The sequence below is a fragment of the Delphinus delphis genome, chromosome 1 (assembly GCF_949987515.2).
Source record: "Delphinus delphis chromosome 1, mDelDel1.2, whole genome shotgun sequence".
Classification (NCBI taxonomy): domain Eukaryota; kingdom Metazoa; phylum Chordata; class Mammalia; order Artiodactyla; family Delphinidae; genus Delphinus; species Delphinus delphis.
In genome coordinates, this window is record NC_082683.1 from 360,284 (window position 1) to 379,806 (window position 19,523).

At 61.6% G+C, this 19,523-nt stretch overlaps 2 protein-coding genes across 3 annotated transcripts; one reads left to right on the forward strand and one right to left on the reverse strand.

The window, feature by feature from the left end:
• Positions 1–82: 82 nt before the first annotated feature.
• On the reverse strand, positions 83–12,949 carry SDF4 (stromal cell derived factor 4). Of its 2 annotated transcripts, XM_060012618.1 has the most exons (8): positions 12,824–12,914; positions 12,371–12,490; positions 9,468–9,820; positions 6,578–6,714; positions 5,984–6,097; positions 1,655–1,813; positions 1,276–1,451; positions 83–625 (listed from the first exon to the last, which is right to left on the reverse strand). In XM_060012618.1, exons 3-8 carry the CDS (start codon positions 9,770–9,772, stop codon positions 449–451), a joined length of 1,068 nt encoding a protein of 355 aa, XP_059868601.1. In that variant the 5' UTR covers positions 9,773–9,820; positions 12,371–12,490; positions 12,824–12,914; the 3' UTR covers positions 83–448. The 2 variants fall into 2 exon arrangements, with proteins under 2 accessions (XP_059868601.1, XP_059868592.1); XM_060012609.1 differs by lacking the exon at positions 12,371–12,490 and having other exon boundaries at positions 12,824–12,949.
• A 134-nt stretch (positions 12,950–13,083) lies between these two features.
• On the forward strand, positions 13,084–16,144 carry B3GALT6 (beta-1,3-galactosyltransferase 6). The gene is made up of 2 exons (XM_060012630.1): positions 13,084–14,737; positions 15,820–16,144. The coding sequence occupies exon 1, from the start codon at positions 13,084–13,086 to the stop codon at positions 14,056–14,058; it is 975 nt and encodes a 324-aa protein (XP_059868613.1). The 3' UTR covers positions 14,059–14,737; positions 15,820–16,144.
• Positions 16,145–19,523: the final 3,379 nt, after the last annotated feature.

The following is a 19,523-nucleotide window of genomic DNA, read 5'->3' on the forward strand; positions in this document are numbered from 1 at the left end:
CGCAAAGCTTCAAGTGGAAGCCGCCTGGCCACAGACATCCGAAGTTGTCTACGTGTTTTTTTCCCCACCAAAAAAATGAAGCTGGGAGAAAAAGGAAACTATATTTCAAAGTAAATTAATGTGATTCCTGTCACCAGTATTAGCGTTTCCTCGGAGACTGAACGCCACAGGGCCGGCGGCTCTCACGGCCCCTTCCCGACCCCCCAGCCGCCGGCTGCTGGTTTCCAGCAAAGCCTTCATCTTTCAGTTTTCAAGGAAACGGCGGGAGCTGCGTATTTCCCACGGTGTGGCCAGCCCGCAGGCCCTGATGTGGCCGGTGCCTCTGGCAGAAGGGCTCCAGTTCTCGGAAGCGAGAAGCAGTGGGTACGCGGGAATCGCGGGAATCGAGGCGCCGCGGGAGGGACGGGGCGGGGCGGGGTGGGGGAGGGGTGGGCGCGGCGGCGGCGGCTCAGAACTCCTCGTGCACGCTGCGGGCGTAGTCCACCAGCTTGCTGCCCGTGAAGAACTCGCTGTACTTGAGCACCTCCTCGGGCTCCAGGCAGTGGTTCTGGTTCTCGTCGGCAACAGCGATCATCTGCTTGGCCTCGTTGAGGGCGCTGAACTCGTTCATGGGGTCCATGTAGTCCTGCAAGGGCCCCGGCTCAGCCCCGCCACAGCCCATGCCGCCCCGGGCCAGAGGCATCTCCTCACGTTCAGCCCGCATCCGGCCACGCAGCCGAGACCCCCCGCCCGGAGGACGCCCCATGCAGGCTGGCACCCCTGCCTCAGCGGGGCTGTGACACCACAACCGGCTCCAGGAGGTGAGGTCTTGCTGGAAATACTCCGTGAGCTAGTGGGACAGAAGCTGCGGGGCAGGGAGGTGGGAATGTGCTAGAACGTTCTGGAAGGTGGGTGCCAGGCCGGAAGTGGCTCAGGGACAGGCAGCCTGCACCGGCATGGGTAGCTCCACGCCCACGGAAGGGCAGGACAGGGGGAAGGCTGGCCCTGGAGCGGGGCACACGCACACGGACCGGCTTGGCCGCCGGGGCGGCAGTGCTGAGGGGAAGGAGCTCCTGAACCGGGGGTCCCGCCGCTATCAGCAGGGATCAGAGAGCTCCGGCTAAAATGAAATGACTCATGCAGCAATGGGGAAAAACAAGCCCCACGCAGCACCTACACGCGACACCAGTGAAGACACTCCCGAGGCAGGAAGCGGGTCCAGCGGCACGCAGCCTTCCCGCCCCAGTGTCCGGCCAGGCCGACCCCGCTGCCCGGAGCAGTGGGCCCCACACCCACCTCCAGCTCCGCCGCGGTCACGATCCCGTCGCGGTTGGCATCGATCAGCTCCTCGAACTCTCTCTTCCTGTCTCGCACCCAGCCGTCGTCCACGTCCTGGCCCTGCTGGTTCTCCACGGTGCCCACGGGCAGAGAGATGAACTCGGACAGCGAGAGCTTCTTGTCACCATCCTGGTCTGCGGGACACGGGGGCAGACGTCAAGACTCCAGCGGGCGCGGGACCACTGAGGCCACTCCGGAGAAAACTCAACTGACGGGGCTTTGCTGCCAGGTTTTCAGTTTGTGTGGTTTCGGCCTGACCCCAAACAGCGGCCGTACAGCCCCCGCGGGCCACCCAGCCCAGGACCGGCCCGTGCTGACCTCCGCGGCTGGGCCTCACCCAGGTCCCGGATGATCTCCTTGACCATGAACTGCAGCATGCCGCGGCTGTGCTCGGGGTGCAGGAACGACAGGAACTCGCTCTCCGTCAGCAGCAGGTCCGGGGGCGGGTTGTCCGCCTGATACCAGCGGTCTTTGAGGTTCTCCAGGACTTCCTGTGCTGAGAGAGAGAGGCGCATCCGTGAGGACCCACGCACACGGGACCCCTGCACGCATCCAGAAAGTTCCGAGACACGCAGCCCGAGTGCAGGGGGGCCAGCTCAGGATGTGGTGGCACGCGGGGCCAAGGGCCTGGCCCTCGCAGGGGTCCTCAGCCCCCTGGGGCGCAGATACACAGACGCCCCAAGATGCAGGCGCAGACCCTCAACCGAAACAGACCCCCCCCACCCCGGACACAGACCCCCTTAGACACAGCCCCGCCCCCGCTCGTTCCCGGGAAGCGGGCCGCCGGCTCTGTGGGAACAAAGGCACGACTTGCTTCCCTTCCGTCTCCTCCCGTGCACTGTCCCGGGCAGGGCTCTGAGGGAAAACTCAGTTTCCAGGTATGACTCACGCGTCCCCTGTGCGATCCCCGCTACCCCTGCCACTGTGGGAAGGCCCGGCGAGGGGCCCTGGGGCCGGTGGTCGGTGACGGGCTGGGTGTCCAGCCAGGGAGCGGGGAGAAGCCGGCGCAGCATCCGCACCCTCACCCGGGGCCCAACTCCAGCTTCCGGCTGGGAACAGGGACGCCGGGCCCGGCCCGGTCGCGACGGGGAGAACCCCACACAACGCCTGTGGCCTCACACCTCGTGCCTTCTGACAGAAGGACAGAAGAGCCGTGGCAACTACAGGATCGCCCACTGCCTACCTGCCCGGCCACGGGAACAGGAGTGGTGGGACGGGCATGGGCTTGCCTTGCCGTGTCTACCCAGAGCCTGCGAACGCGACCTGATCTGGGAAAAAGGTCTTGGCAGGTGAAATTAGTAAAGGTTCTTGAGACGAGACCACCTGGGATTCAGGTGGGCCCTAAGCCCCGGTGTCCTTGTGTAAGAGGAGATGAGATTGGAGAGCGGTGGCCACAAGCAGGGACGCTGGCAGCACCAGAAGCTGGAGGCGGCCTGGAGGGACCCCGTCTGCAGCACAGGGGACGGCGGCCCCGGGGGGCCACGTGAGCTCAGCCCCCCCCACGCTCTCCCTCCTCTGGGACCCTCGACAGCCGCTTTTCATTTCTGATCCCCCAGAGCTGCTCACCCCCCTCCCCCCCCCAGACTCATGAACACACGGGAGTGAGGTGAGGGCTGGGCGGATGGAGATACCATGAGCTCTAGATCCAGGAAGAACACGTCCTGACCCCACACACACCCAAGGGAAAGGGCGCTGAGGACAGACAAGCAGGCACAGACGGCCAGCACCTACCCAGGAGCCAGTGCTAAATGTCCAGTGCTGGCAGGAGGAGGACAGGGGCCCCCCGGACACCTCTAAAGGACACCTTCGGGGGACGGTCTGAACCCAGGACAAACAGTGGAAACACAAAATGGAGACAAACATAAATGGCCAACAACCATTTCAGGAAGAAAATAACATCCTATTTACAGGCTTTAAAAAACAGCAGAGGGGCTTCCCTGGTGGCACAGTGGTGAAGAATCCGCCTGCCAATGCAGAGGACACGGGTTCGAGCCCAGGTCCGGGGAGATCCCAAGTGTCGCGAAGCAGCTAAGCCCGTGCACCACAACTACTGAGCCTGCGCTCTAAAGCCCGCGAGCCACAACTACTGAGCGCACGTGCCACAACTACTGAAGCCGCACGCCTAGAGCCCATGCTCCGCAACAAGAGAAGCCACTGCAATGGGAAGCCCGCACGCCACAACGAAGAGTAGCCCCCGCTCGCGGCAACTAGAGAAAGCCCGTGCGTAGCAATGAAGACCCAACGCAGCCAAAAATAATAAATTAAATAAATAAAAACCAGCAGAACCAAAATCCTGGGTGACACCACACAAACTAGGAAGGAGGCCTCTATACTGCCCGGAACAGAGTAAAATGGTCTTGACTTAGACGGTCAACGATGGACTGAGAAGAAAAAAGTAAAGCTGTAAGATACAAAACCCCTGCCCACAATGGGCAGCCCCCATGGGCACACCTGGAAAGCTGGGTGCCCCATTCACACCTGTCAGGCCACCAGATAGGGTCATGTGACTGCTGAGAAAAGGAAAGTGGGGTCTCTAAATCCCACACTAGCAGAGGGAAAGATGAAAGGAAAAAAAAGAAATATCAATAGAAACAGAAATGAGCTTAACCCATCTATTACCAAGAAATTCAGGCTGGCTCACGATATAAAGCTAACCTCTACGTAGCCCATAAAAAACAAAACGCTTTGGAAAAACCAAGTCTCAAGGGCGGTTCACAGGTGAATTCTACCAAACATGTGGGAAGGAGGCCATACCAATCTCCACAATCCCTTCCAGAGGAGAGAGACAGAGTGAACACTTCCTAACTCATCCTCTGAGTCCTAACACTAAAAGCAGAAAGGACACAAGAAAACTACCGACTGATGTCTCGCATGAATATAGACACAAAAACATTCAACAAAATATTAGCAGGGGCTTCCCTGGCCGCGCAGTGGTTGAGAGTCCGCCTGCCGATGCAGGGGACACGGGTGCGTGTCCTGGCCGCTGAGCCTGCGCGTCTGGAGCCTGTGCTCCACAACGGGAGAGGCCACAGCAGTGAGAGGCCCGCGTACTACCACCACCACCACCACCACCACCACCACCACCACCACCACCACCACCACAACAACAAAAAAAACAAAAAAAACATATATATACATTAGCAGATCAAATCCAACAACATACAAAAACAATTACACGTTACAACCAAGTGGGATTTATCCCACGTAGGCAAGGTTGGTTCAACGTCTGAAATTCAACTGATATTCACATCAACAGGCTAATGAAAAGAAATCACGTGGTCGTATCAATAGATGCAAAAAAGCATCTGACAAAATCCAACACCCATTCATGACGAAAACTCTCAGCACGCTAGGAACAGAGGGGACTCGTCCCCTTGATATAGAATACCCACTAAAAACCCACGGCTAAGATCATAGTGGCGAGAAAGCCGAAGCTTTTCCACCAAACTCAGATGAAAGCAAGGATGGCCCTTCTCACCACTGCTCTTCAACATCGCACGGGAAGTCCAGCTGCTGCACTAAGACAAGAAAAGGAATGAAAGAGACACTGATTGGGAAGAGGAAATAAACCGTTTTTGTTCAACGATGTCACGACCGCCTACGTAGAAAACCCGAAAGAATCGACAAGAAACTCCTGGAGCCACTCAGCAAGCACAGCAAGGCTACAGGAGGGAAGGCTGCCATACAGAAGCCAATGGCTTCCCTGCACCACAGCAGGGAACAAGCGAAATTCGGAACTAAAAACTAAAGAGCACACACAGAAACAAGGCACAGATCGCAACCTGATGGCAGACGAGAGTCCAGTGCCAAAAACACCAACCCTGGCAGAGAACCGTGGCGCCCACAGCACGTCTACACACATAACAGTAACGAACATCCCTGGACCAAAGAACACAGCGCCAGCCGTCACAAAGCAGACGCGGGAAGGGCCACAGACACCAGCAGGAGGCCATGACGCAACCCTGACGGCCAGGTGCACGTGAGACAAACAGGGTAGCATCACAGGCACAGAGACGTCCCAGTAAAAATCCGGCACTCACGTGTCCATCAAGAGAAAACGACACACTGGATGACAATGGCAGGGACGACCTGCCCAGTAGAGACCGAACAGGAGAACACAGGAAGCACACGGCGCTCTGACAAAGCCCCCAACAAGCTGAACTTGACACCCGGCTGCGAACGAACCCCCGGGAGGGACGGGATGGCACAGAGCTGGAGACAGTAACCAGTGAAGGTCACGAGAACTCTTCAGTGGTGCTTCAGAACTCAGCTAAAAGGCGTCAAATTTTGTACCAGGGAGACGGGTTTTTAAAGGAACGTCTCTGAAAAGCTAAGGGGAGAGCCGGCTGGGACTGCGGCCTCCAGGCACCGCAGGCAGGAGCCCCCCTGGCCTTGCCAACTCCCGGGGTCGGACCTCATCTGGCACTGAGGACCTGTCCCAGCCGAGACCCGCTTCCGGTGCTTCCGCCACCTCCTCCCCGGAGCTCAAGCCCACCTGAGGCCGCCGGCTGCACCTACCCACCCAAGGCACCTGGGGGATCCTGGGGGCTCTGCCTAGCGGCCCCGCGGGAGCACCCGGCTGTGGCCACACCCGCCTCGCCCCCTTCCCTCCCGGCATCTGTGCTGTCACGCGCGCCACGCTGGCCACGGGAGGCCGAGCCCTTACTCTCTTCGTCGATGTTCAGGTCCCACTTATTCTTTATCTTATCAGCAACTTCTCTCTCATCATGGCCTTTGCTTGCCAAAAACTTCACCTTGTACTCATCCCATGACACATGGCCTGAAAGAGCAAGACAGCTTGTTAGGAGGTTTAACAACGAACGCTTTTTTTTTTTTTTTGCCCGCGCCGTGGGGCACATGGGATCTTAGTTCCCCGACCAGGGATCGAACCCGAGCCCCTTGCATTGGAAGTGAGGAGTCTTAACCACTGGACCGCCAGGGGCGTCCCAACACTGAACGTTTTAAAAAGATGTATCTAGTTACTTTAAACCATCAATCCAAAATCCTGGTGCTAAGGGCATCTGTAGAGGCAGGGGCAGCAAAACACGGCTCCAAGCTTCACGACAGAGCCTAGCCCCGTGGTCCCCGCCTGCACGGCAAGCTGGCATCTGTCTCCCTGGCAGCACCTGCAGACCCCTCCTGCCTCTCACCTCCTCGTTCCTGGGCCCTCGGCCTGGAGCCCCGCCCCCGCACACACCTCCAGGCACCGCCCTCCGCCAGCAGCCTCAGGCCACCAGGGTCAGGGCGAGGTTGGCCGTACCGTCACCGTCGGGGTCCACGGCTCGGAAGTGCGCCTTGCTCTCTGCGATGGCCTCCTGGAAGTGCTCGGCCGTCTTCTCCATGATCCAGCGCTGCATCTCCTTGGCACTGATCCTTCTGTCGGTGTTCAAATCCACCCTGCAGGCCCACGAGACGTGTCAGGCGAGGCCTCCAGCACCCCGACAGACGGGTGTACGGACAGAAGGATGGCCACAGGCGTTCTGCAGGCAGCCACAAAACCACCACGAACAGCAACACATCCCACCCAACGGTGACGCAGGAGAAGTCGGGGGGATGTGGGGGACACAGTGGGGGAATCAGGGAGGACGCTGGGCAGTGTCACTACCCCATCCGTTTCGGGACCACAGCGAGGGGAACAAGTCTCCCCCCTGCCGCAGGACGGGGTCCACAGACCCACACACCTGGAACTCACGAGGAGTCCCTGGTAACAGGGCTGGAGCTCAGACACTGGAGCACAGTCGTGTCTACTCGCACAAACACAGCCAGCGAGACAAAGAAACAGCTGTAGGTGCAAGTGTGCCGGCAGCTGTCCACTCTGCACACACTCACGTGCATGTGTGGCTGTGTGCATGGCTAGTGCACACCAGTGGACACGGGTCAGAACACACGTGTATGCACGGGCTGGCACACACACACATAGGAGAGGACTACAGGCAAGGACACCCCAGCAGCAACGCCCACACCCGCTGCCAGGTCCTCGTTTCTAAATCCCACTCTCCCATGAAACGAACCAGCGCTCCCCAGAGAACTGGGTGATTCTAGGGCTGAGGCGGGAACACAACAAGATGAAGGGAAGCTGGCGTGGCTGGCAGTGCAAGAAAGGAAGGAAGCGCTCACAAGGGGCGGGGGGTGGGAGGGGTGGGCAACGACAAGGTCCTGGCGGCCAAGGCTGGAACGAGGTGGGCAGCCAAACCGACAGCGCGGAGCTGCGTCCCCACCAAAGTGCAGACGACACCCACGCGTCCATCCTCCTTACGGGAGTCCAGACCACACGGTGGGTCTTCCCCAGAGCTTCGCTCCCACCCCCGGGAGGGTGGGCCGCCCCTCTGAGTGGCTGCCAGAGAGACGGGAGGACAGGACAAGGAGTGACACTCCTTGGCAGATCCCCCCTGAGCCAGGTGACCAGGCCGACAGCCCCCGTGATGTCGTGCGGACGTCAGGTGCCCTGATGTGATGTCACGAGAGCGCCACCTCACCTCTGGGGTCTTCTTTCCATAAACCACAACCCCTGTCTAACCAGAAGAAAACACAGCAGACAAAGCCCAAATCAGGGACACGCTACGAAACACCTGAGTGGTCCTCCCCAAAACCGTCAAGGTCACGAAAAAGTAGCCTCCCAGATGGGACCCCGGGCAGAACGAGGACCCTGGGGCAGCGCGTGACCTGCAGCCTGGAGCGCGGGGAACAGTAACGGAGCACCGTCGTGTACTAGTTTCCACAGTGTGCCTCGGTCTGCATCTTTCTGTAAACCTAAAACCACTCCAGAATAAAAACCTCACTTGAGAGGTGCTACGCAACCTAGGTCTTGAGGCTACGTGTTTGATCTGCCCCGGGCAGGGTGCAGGGGAGGCAACAGCAGCTGCAGGGGGCCCCACAGGGCCCACGGTGGCACCTCCAAGTGGGACGGCTCTGGGGGGGGGCCGACTGAGAAGGTGAACACGGGCTAGACGCTCCCCGATGACAAACCTGTTAGACACGGGACGTATAAGGAAGACACGTGACACGGGCGGATGCAGCCGCGCAGCTGCAACGGCCCCAGGAGCCCGGCCTTCTGCGTTTCCCGGTGATCTGCTCTCTGCACCTGAACCCCACTCCCACTCCCAGAGCAGCTGCGAGGGAGGCTCTGTCACCACTCCTCCCCACTCCGGGGGTCCCCTCGGCCTGGTGCACGCGGCTGCCCTGCTGATCCCTGGAAGAAGCCACGTGCCCTGTGGCCCCGCTCACAGCTTCCTTCCCGGCTTCACGAGACAGTGAGGTCTGGGCGCCGGACAAGGTTTCGGTCACTTCAGCCGCTGACAACGATCAGTTCCTCAAACTGAAGAGGGCACATCCAGGGGGCCAGGCGGCCGGCTAGGCGCCTCGGGGGGCCGCCGCCCCGCCCCTGGTCCCCCACTTCACCGACGGGGATGCTGCCAGAGCTGGTCCCCCGGCCGCGTGACCCCTGTGTGCACGCACAGCCCCCCACGAGAGAGTCAGTCTCCTTTCTGGAACCAAGAGCCACCCATCGTGCGTCCTGGCACATGACCCTGGCGGCCACCGTATCGCCAGTACCGAGCCTGAGACCTGCCAGGCCGGCGCTGAGGCAGAGCCCCGGACCAGCCCATGGCCTGCGGGCGCCTAACCCACAACGCGTGCAGAGAGCAGACCCATCTGGCCCGCCTGGTGTCCCCGGGCCAAACCCCTCTCCCTCCCCACCACCTGCCCCATGGGCCCTGTCCGCCCATCACCTCAACCTGTCGTGGCTCCAGGCCAGCAGAACAGTACAGCCCCGTCCGCACACGCTCACTGGAGCGCTGATGGCGGCGCGGAGCCGACGGCCGACCGTGCCCGGCAGCAGCTCCGCGCCCACGGGCCCTGCCTCTAACTGGCACTGCGACCAGTCCCACGGGCAGCAGGGTGCTGGCGCCTCTGCCCCACGCAGCCCTCCCCACGCCCTCTGAGCCCCCGCCGGACACAGGGCGCAGCTCAGGGCTGCCGCCTCGCGGCTCCCACGCTGCCAACTTCCCAGGAGCTCGTGTTACAGCACCACCTCCACAGCACGTCACCGAGGGGGGCCTCGTCACCTCGGCGCCGCGCAGAGCCAGGACTGGACCAACAGGGAGGCCGAGGCCAGCCCCCCACGCCCCCCCACAGGCCCCAGCAGCACCTACTTGGAGAAGATGGCCATCAGCTTCCTCCGGCTCCTCCGGGGCTCCGCGTCCTGTTCAAAGCCGTCCGTGTCCTTGCCCAGGAAGACCTCCTGGTGGAAATCCCTGTTGAGGTGCCCATCCATCTCTAGCTTCACCCCGTTCAGGTGGTCCGGAGGCAGGATCTCGTTTTCCTCCCTGCTACCCACTCTCTCCCGAGCGGACGAGTGGTTGGCGGGCCGGGCGGACGCGTCCATCAGAAGGACAGCCCCCAGGAGCCAGAGGCAGCGAGGGGCCAGGCCACAGAGGGGAGCCTGCCTGGAGGTCATGGCTGCCGGGGTCTGCGCTGCAGGATGGCCTGCGAGTGTGGCCGGGAGCTGGGGAAGGGGGGTGGCAGGTGAGGAGGTGGTGATCACAGCCCGCCTACCACCCAGGGCAACGCGGGAGGCCCCAGAGCCAGCACAGCTGCCTGCGGCCAGCAGCCTGAGGCTGCCCGGTCCCAGCCAGCACTTAATGGTCCACGAAGAGGGTGCAGAGCCATGAGATGATGAAGCCCCAGCAAACACTTCTCTAAAGAGACGTTTACTTTGTAACACGAAATAGAAGTCCTTGGTTTCCAGGACCTACGCTGGGCATCCTGTTTTCTCCTTCTTCCACTCCCCCCTCCAACTACGATGAGGTGGCCCTGCCTCAAGGTACGCCCTGCACCGCTAACCCTGCCCCTTCTCCAGGCCCACCGAGCTGCCCCCAGCACGGCTGTCCTTGGAGGCTGGCCCCAGAGTCACCGTAACTCACTCTCCAGATGCCGGCTCAGCGCTCACGAGCTCCGGGACCTTGACGAAGGCACCTGCCCGCCTCAGCTTCGGCCTCCCCGCCCCAAGGCTTTGTGAGCGCCTGGTGCCAGCGAAGCCCAAACCCACCGGGCAGGGCACCACCCCTCCCCCTCCCCACCTCCACGACCCTTGTGCACACACACACACACAAGTGCACTCACGCACACACACACACAGGCACGCATCCACACGTACGCCCACGTGTGCTCACACACACACAGACACAGGCATCCTTGCTCACGTTCACACACGAACACCGAGAAGGCCAGAGTGCCCAGCAAGTCTGTGACCCTGGGCGTGCCCGGGCTTGGCGGTGAAGGAACAAGGCCACCCTCTGTCCACGTCAGGGACCCCAGGGCCACAGGCGCTCACACCCAGCACTCGGCCACCCGGCCTCTCCCACATCTGCTGCCCACCCCGGGCCGCCTGCCTTCCCGCCCCCACGGCTCCTCCTCCAGGCCCCCCCCCACTTCCCCACTGCGCTCCTCAGGACCTTCTTGCCCTTAACGTGTTCCTCTTGGAGCTTGTCCACCCAGCAAACGCCTGCCGGCCCTCCCAGGTGCCGCGGAGGCCCCCCTCCAGCCGGCCTGACAGGGAGCAGCAGAGGGAAGCCCCCCAGGCCAGGGTGGTGTCCAAGGTGAGGCACAAGGGGTTCGAACCACGGTGCCCTCCATCAGGCCAAGCAGGCACCTGTGCTGGCTGGCAGCGCAGCCCAAGGCCAGGGCCACAGGCCCTCCCCGGCTGGCAGACGCCACCACTTGCTTCTCTGATGCCTCTTCTGTACCCTGCGCGCTCCTGACCAACGCCTCCCCTGGCACGGGGACACCTCAGCCGGTCTGACAAGGACAGGGTAAAGGGACAAAACAAGTGACTAAACAGTTAATCCCACTAAGGGCTCATCCATGAAGGAGAACGTGTGGGAGACCCCTGTAAGTTAATGATCACTCTAGAAAGCAGGTTTGCTTAACCACAAAACCAAGCAGGCTTGCTTAGCAACAAACCACGCAACATAAGCACAAGACATGCCCCGGGACGATAAAATGGGGGAATGAGACCCACATCCTGCCCGCTAAGGTCAGTAAGTTAATGGTTCCTAAGACACGCTCCTCTGCGCAAGCTAAAAACAAAACTATAAGGACGAGGTGGCGCTACACTGAAGCCTGAGACGATTTCCCACATTTTAGTATGTGTTACCGCCTTTCTGCTCATTTCCGCTGCGCCATGACAGTCCCAGTTTGACCGCGTAGGGACAAGAAAACTCCCCCGCCCGACAAGGAGGAGGAACTGGTGATGGAAGGGTGACGTCTACTCAAGAATGAGGAAGAAGGTGGTCTTCTCCCCTGCCCACTTTCCTTCCGCTATAAAAATGTAGCTTAGTTCTCAGGGCAGAGCTCCCCGCCTGCCCGCTTGTATCTCTCACAGGCGTCCTACAGTAATAAACTCTTTTCCTTACCTGTCACTCTGCTGCTCAGTGAATTTTTTCTGCGCCGAGACAGAAGACCCTTCGCTCTACTATCACCCGAGACGCGTTCCGTCGGTTTCAGGTCCTCTGGGCCCAGGCGCTATCTGGACCCCTGGACGAGATCCTGCTCTCCCAGCTCAGCTGGCTCATTCCTTGGAGGCGCAACTCTCACGGAAGGGCCGCCTTACGTCCCTCCTTCCGTGTCTGTGAGGACCTGCACCCTCCCCACACCCACGAGAACCCACCAGCTGTGCTCTCTGCGTGGTCACCGTCCCCTGAACCACATTTACTGGAACTTCCACTTGTCCCTCTCTGAGGGCACCGCCCCAGCACCCATCACACTGTCCACACAGCAGGCCTTTCTGCTCTGCCACGATGCATATATTCCCCAAGCCCACGAGCAAACCAAGACAACGTCCTCCTGGCCTTAACGCCACTCTGCTGACTGGTGGCCATAAACACCGAACAGACTGGACTCTTCTGGGAAAAGCAGTCAATCCCACATTCTGCTTGATAGGCAGTACAGGGAATGTTATTTACATGATATTTTGCACAAAGAGTAACCCCAAAATAACCGTGTAGGCATCAGAAGGTCGGGCACTTCCTCCCCTCCATTCACAACGTTTCTGTACCGTGGTGAGCACAGGAGTCAGCCGCTCACTTCCCGCCCCAGGGGAAGAGATTTCAGAGCAGGGTCAGCCCCGCTGACTGGGGGACCCATCCCGGACTCCTGGACAGCCCTGGTGCCCGCTCTGGTGAAACGAGTAAGAACATCGTTGTTAAAACGCAAACACTTTTTCTAAACGCTCCGTCCTCGGCTTCAGGAGTCGCACACGGCGTTGCCAACGACTGCCCCGGGCCGAGCCGGGTGTCCCGGGCCTCACCCGGACTTCGGACCCTCCCCACCCCCCGAACGGCGGGGCCGCGGCCGCCGACCCGGCTCCACCGACCCCCGACTCCGGCATCCGAGGGGCCGGGCCGGCAGCAGATGCCGGCCGCCCGAGGCCCCGTCGGCCTGCGGCGCGCCGCCTTCCCACCGCCCCGGGGCCGGGAAGGGGCTGTCACGTCCTGGGACCCTCACTCACCGGCCTCCCTCGCCGCACCCAGGATCCACCGTGCGCGACCCGAGCGCCTACGACGCCTCCAACGGGCCACCTCCTAGGCCGCGGCCATCACTCTTCCGGGAAGAGGCGGGTCGCAGGGCGGTGCGACCTCCCCGCGCCGATGCCGGCGCCGCCATCTTTCCCCCGGGCGGAAGCGACCTCACCGCCCTCCCGGGCGGCCAATGAGGAGCGTACGCGGGTCCACGTAGCCCGACGGCGCGGTCCGCGGCGCTCCCCGCGCCATGAAGCTGCTGCGGCGCGCGTGGCGGCACCGAACGGCGCTGGGCCTGAGCGCCCTGGCGCTGGGCGGCGCTGCGCTGCTCTACCTGGCGCGCTGCAGGGCGCCCGTCGACCCCGCCGCGCCCGCGCCCTTCGGCCCCGCGCGCGCCGCCGCTTTTCTGGCCGTACTGGTGGCTAGCGCGCCGCGGGCGGCCGAGCGGCGCAGCGTGGTCCGCAGCACATGGCTGGCGGCGCGGCGCGGCGGCCCCGGGGACGTGTGGGCGCGCTTCGCCGTGGGCACCGGCGGGTTGGGCGCCGACGAGCGGCGCGCCCTGGAGCGCGAACAGGCACGGCACGGCGACCTGCTGCTGCTGCCCGCGCTGCGTGATGCGTACGAGAACCTCACGGCCAAGGTGTTGGCCATGCTGGCCTGGCTGGACGAGCACGTGGCCTTCGAGTTCGTGCTCAAGGCAGACGACGACTCGTTCGCGCGTCTGGACGCGCTGCTGGCCGAGCTGCGCGCCCGCGACCCCGCGCGCCGCCGCCGCCTCTACTGGGGCTTCTTCTCGGGCCGCGGCCGCGTCCGGCCCGGGGGCCGCTGGCGCGAGGCCGCCTGGCAGCTCTGCGACTACTACCTGCCCTACGCGCTGGGCGGCGGGTACGTGCTCTCGGCCGACCTCGTGCGCTACCTGCGTCTCAGCCGCGAGTACCTGCGCGCCTGGCACAGCGAGGACGTGTCGTTGGGCGCTTGGCTGGCGCCGGTGGACGTGCAGCGCGAGCACGACCCGCGCTTCGACACCGAGTACAAGTCCCGCGGCTGCAACAACCAGTACCTGGTGACGCACAAGCAGAGCCTGGAGGACATGCTAGAGAAGCACCGGACGCTGGCACGCGAGGGCCGCCTGTGCAAGCGGGAGGTGCAGCTGCGCCTGTCTTACGTCTACGACTGGTCGGCGCCGCCCTCGCAGTGCTGCCAGAGGAAGGAGGGCATCCCCTGACCGCCCCGAGCAGGGCTGGGACGCCCGGCTCCAGACCCTGCGCAGCCATTCTGCCGCTCGTGGTGGTGTGTGGAGGCTGGACCGAGTCACTGGGGGCCGCCCGCCGGCCTTCCACTGGTGAAGCTGACAGCTTCTGGCTGGTCGTTAGCATGAGGCCGGCCCTCGAGAGGACCCAGTTTACCTGGTGACCATGGGCCAGATACCAGGCAGCAGTGGACACCTCCTAAGCCCCGGCTCCGCTAAGCGCCCATACAGCCTACCCGAGGGCATCTTGTTCTGCGTCTGCGGCCAGCATCCTGTCAGACAGAAATGTCCCGTCCCTGGATTTTAGCGTTTTGCCTGGACGTGGGCGAGTCCGCAGGCAGCCCCGCGGGGCCTGAGCACACACTGTCCTCTCCCAGGCCGGCACCAAGGAGCCAGAGGATGGAGCTGACAGGCCTTGCAGGACATGACCCCAAAGAAAAATGCCCCACCCCCCAGGGCTGGGGACAATGTCGTGTCCTGCCTCCACTGCACTGACCATCCACCTGCACCTGCTGAGGGCTGTGACCGCTGTTAACTGGGCCCTGGCACTTGGACACTCGCCATGTGATGCAACCCAACAGCTTTTATAGAAGTTACTGTTGCTTTATGCGGTTAGGTCACCTCTTGCGTCTCCTGCTGGTAACCCTTGTCACATGTACGTCTAGGGTTTAACTTCATTTTATGTGAAGTTACCTTTCGTGGTATTTTGGTCTGTGTGTTTGTCTGGAGTGAATTCGTGGTACGTGTAGTTCAGAGCTTGCCTGCTATTTATTTATAAATTTTGTGAATTTGCGAAGGTAAGCGTTTGAGTTGAGAGTTGGGGGGGTCTCATGTTTTGGTATTCAAGAGAGGATTTTTCTACGAGAACTTGGAATTTGTGGGTTAATCAGTTTTTCCAACTTGAGTTGTAGACGCATTGCTGCTTAAGAGTTGAGACATGGAAGAGCTCATCCACCTCTCTTCTGTTTACACGGAAGGCGACCCCACTGTCTCTCTCTAAAAACACTTTTCTTTAAGGCTTCCTCTCGGCCGCCCAGGGCAAGTGTTTCTGGAAGCATTGACGAGGTTTCCCAAAATCTGTCTTGAGACAGCCTTGCTATGGCATGTCCCCTTGGGGACAGCAGGAGTTCGTGGCACCCTTGCACGTCCCCAGAAGGTTGGGGCTTCCTCTTTTCCCCGTTAAATGTGAAAAGTGAGCACTGTGGTCATTGCAGAAGTCAAATAAAGTGGCTCCCGGGAAACGGGGAGCCCTTCTCAGGCTGGGGGTGTGAGAACTCTGCACTTTCTGTCTGGGTCCGGGCTGTGCTGCCACCTGCCTGCAGCCCAGGCTCTGGGGCACTAGGAACAGGAGGGCACAAGTCTCTGACTCACCTGTTTACTGCCATTCCCGAGCCCTCAGGCTGTGCATTTTAGGAGCGGTATCTTGGCCCAGGTGGCTTACACATCAGACGGCTCTCTCTTGTGGCTTCTGGAGGCTGGGGGCCTGTGATCGGGGTGCCGGCGTGGTCGGGTTCCGTCAAGGCCCTCGTTCTGGTGTGCAGAGGGCCACCTTCCTGCTGTGCTGTGGGGGGGGAGCCAGGGCGAGCTCTCTGCTGTCCCTTCTTAGCAGGGCATTAATCCCCTCATGGGCCCCCTTACCCTGATCCAGACGCCACTGCACCAGGGCATTGGGGCCTCCGTCTGATTTGGGGGGCACAGTCAATCCATAGTGACAGGTTTGGTTATTTTTGTCTAAAGGTAGAAGAATATCAAGAACTCTCAGGGGCTTCCCTGGTGGCGCAGTGGTTTAGAATCCGCCTGCCAATGCAGAGGACATGGGTTCGAGCCCTGGTCCGGGAAGATCTCACATGCCGCGGAGCAGCTAAGTAAGCCCGTGCGCCACAACTACTGAGCCTGCGCTCTAGGGCCTGCGAGCCACAGCTACTGAAGCCCGCGTGCCTAGAGCCCGTGCTGTGCAGCAAGAGAAGCCACCGCAATGAGAAGCACGCGCACCACAACGAAGAGTAGCCCACACTCGCTGCAACTAGGAAAAAGCCCGTGCGCAGCAACGAAGACCCAAGGCGGCCATAAATAAATAAATAAATAAATAAATAGTCTGGGTCTCAGTCCATAAAGGAGGGGGTAGTCTTATGGTTGGTGACCTGACCACAATTCTCCTGCCTTGAGAAGGCAGAGGCTGGACAGCAGAGGCCCCAACCTCTGACCTGGCTCTGATTATGAGATGTGGTGAGCCTTGCGCCAGGACTGACTGCGTGGCTGAAGGTTTGGGGACACCAGGGTGAGCTGGATGGGGCCCTGCCCTCCACTGGGTGAGTGCTGAGGGATGCTGACTGTCTGGGATGATGGTCCTGGGATGTCTCATCTGAACCCCGGGATTATCGGAGGAATTGGTGGGCACACATGTCCATTTCTCAGAACAGGATAAGGTGCCTAGAGTGATGGGAAGACCTGCGGAGGCTCACATGGCCAGGGCAGAGCCACTGGACCCTCAGATCCCTCCCGGGCACCGACGTCCAAGCCCCCCTGGTAAAAACTCTAAAATTCCAGGCGCCTGTCTTGGGGGTGGGGCACCGTGAGCTTTAGCGTTTAGTTGAACCACGTGAAAATGCCAGTATGCAACCAGTTTTGACCCACAGACATGGAAATCTCATACTGTTCAACCCAAAACACCGAATTTCAACACATCACACAGCCTGGGCTGACGGTGCCCGTCCACACTGTGGTTGAGGAGATGTCAGACAGCATGTTGGAGCTGAAGGCCAGGATCCCTTCCTAGAGGGACCCACAGCCACCCCATCTGTGGTCCTGGAGCCCGTGCACGGGCCACACGTGGGCGTCACGGAGCCCAGCCTGCCACCGGTCTGGAGGAGTCTGCCCTCCAGCCTCTGCCTCTCTGCTCCTGCCCTGTCCGCTTCGGCAGGTTCTCCTGGCCAGGCGGGGGCCAAGCCTTCACCCTCCCTGCCGGCTGGCACCATCCCCTGCATGCGGACCGGCCACGGCGCCCCCTCCCAGGCAGCCCTCCTGGTCTGCACCTCCCATGAAGTCCACGCCATCTGGGCATGGGTGCCCTGTGGACCAGGGGCCGAGCCCAGGCTGTCCCGGGTTCAGGAGGCAACAGGTCCTTAGGAGATGGGAAGTCGGACCACCAAACTGGCTTTTCTGGGGGAATTTAGGGTACAGGACACCTCAAGTGGTGAACAGCCCATGGGGACCCAAAACTCAAAGTTTAAGTTAAAAATACGACACGATATCACTAATTAATAAAATAGAGAAACGTGGGACCCAAGAACCTAGAGGACACGGTGCCTGCCAGGAAGGCCCAGGCACGGGGGGTGGCCTGTGGCACTGCACTGCTGGGCTCGCCACACGGCCACAGGTGGGCCCTCTCCAGACCTCCAAATCCTGGGTCCACCTGGTGTGGCTGAGTTAGCAGGACCAGTGACGCAGTGGAGGCCAGGGGTTCACCCAGGACACATGGCTGCCAGAAGAGACCCGAGGACAGAAAGGGGCTGAGGCTCCCCTCAAGTGAGCCCAGAGGTGCGCCTGCCCTTGGTGCTGGGGCTTCCCGGCCTCCGGACCCTACAGTGCAGGCTGGTGTGCAATTTGGAGCTGGGAAGAGATAGTGGCCCAGCTGTCCCCTTGTCCCTATGTGCTCAGCCAGCCCCTGACTCATCCCAGGGGGTGGTGGCGTCCTCCCTTCCCTGCCCACCCCCCAGTGTCGCTGTATATACCAGGTTTAGCCAGTAAGTTCTGGCCTCGGGAATGTCCTCCAGCCTCATGTGCACATGATAAAAATAGAAACATTCAGGGCTTCCCTAGTGGCGCAGTGGTTGAGGGTCCGCCTGCCGATGCAGGGGACATGGGTTCGTGCCCCGGTCCGGGAGGATCCCACATGGCCCGCGTACCAAAAAAAAGAATAGAAACATTCAGATTCAAAGACCCCTGGTGTTTGAAGCGCCGTAACCCTGGGGGTTCTATGCCGAAAGCCCCTTGCTGGGTCTGGGAGGGAGACATGGGGAGGGGGAGATGCAGGAGCCCCCAAGATGCTGGCCCTACTTCACCACCTCCAAACCAGCCACTGAGCAGTGGGGCTGCTGGGGGCCCGCGGGGAACCCCAGAGATGCCCAGCCTGGCAGTTGGGGCAGGAAGAGCCAGCAACGGGGCTTCCCGGGCAGCCCAGCGTGTAGGACTCCGTGCTGCCACTGCAGGGGCACGGGCTCCACCCCCGGACAGGGAAGTAAGACCCCACAAAACGTGCGGCACAGCCAAAAAGTAAACTAAATAGATGAGAGAGAGAGAGAGATAGAAGCCAGCAGGGCACCGGGGGCCCTGCAGCCGCTGCCCCCGTCACCTCCCCTCACTCAGGCTGCTCTCCGGGGCCCCTGGCTGCAGTCTCCTCTGCCCTCCACGCCAGGCTCACTCCTTCCCTGAGCCTCCACCAGCCCTTGCTCACGGCAACATCCCTTCCTTGTCCTCGGGGAGGCCCGTCCAGATCACCTGCCGACAGCTCCCCCGGCCTCGCGCTTCCCCCGGCCTTCACCTGTGTACCTGGCTGTCCCGGGGTCTGTGCTGCCCCAGGAGTGAGACCGACCCGGGAAACAGGAGCCCCTTGCCTGCCGCCTGCTGGGCCCAACTGCTCGGAAGACGCCTCCCGGGAGGCAGAGCTGGCGCTGCTGGGTGCCCGGAAGCCATGGCTCAGGCTCAGCCAGCCCTGTGTCCTCCGGATGGGCCTGGGCGGCTGCCTCAGGATACGAAGTGCTGCTGCGTGTGGGTCCTCCTAGGACGTGGCCCCATCCCCTTGGACCTTCTCCGTCCACCCACCTGCCTGGGTGGGGCCCATATTTAGCTGTGGTCAAGGTTCTCAGGGGCCGGCTACGGGCTGTGCTGTGTGTCCCCCAGAAGACGTGTCAGGTCCCAGCCCCCAGGACCTGCAAGTGTGCCCTGATTGGGAAGTAGGGTCTTTGCAGGTGTAACTAAGGTGAGCACAGCAGGTGCAGCCCTACTGTAGTATGACTGTGTTCTCGTAGGAAGAGGAAGCAGAGACCCAGGAAGGAGGAGGCCCTGTGCCAACGGGCAGAGTCCGGAGCGATGCAGCTGCCAGCCCAGAAGTGCCCCGGTGGCCGGCCCGAGGCCCAGAGGAGACCGGCAGGGGTTCCACCCAGAGTCGCAGAGTCTGCTGAGCCCTGGATTTCAGCCGCAGGCCCCAGACTGTGGGAGACCCCGTTTCCCTGTGGACAAGCACAGCTCCGACGCCACCTGCCCGGTCCTCCCAACTCTGGGTGCTGGGCGGGCGCCTGCCGGGGCATTCCAGAGCCCTCAGCCACTGGCTGAGCCCAGCCTCCGCCACGTCCCAGGGCTCAGCACAGACCCTGCCACCTGGGGGCAGGCCCGCAGTGGCCGTGCCAGGATCCCCGCAGCCTGTGCCTCACCTGCCTGGCCCC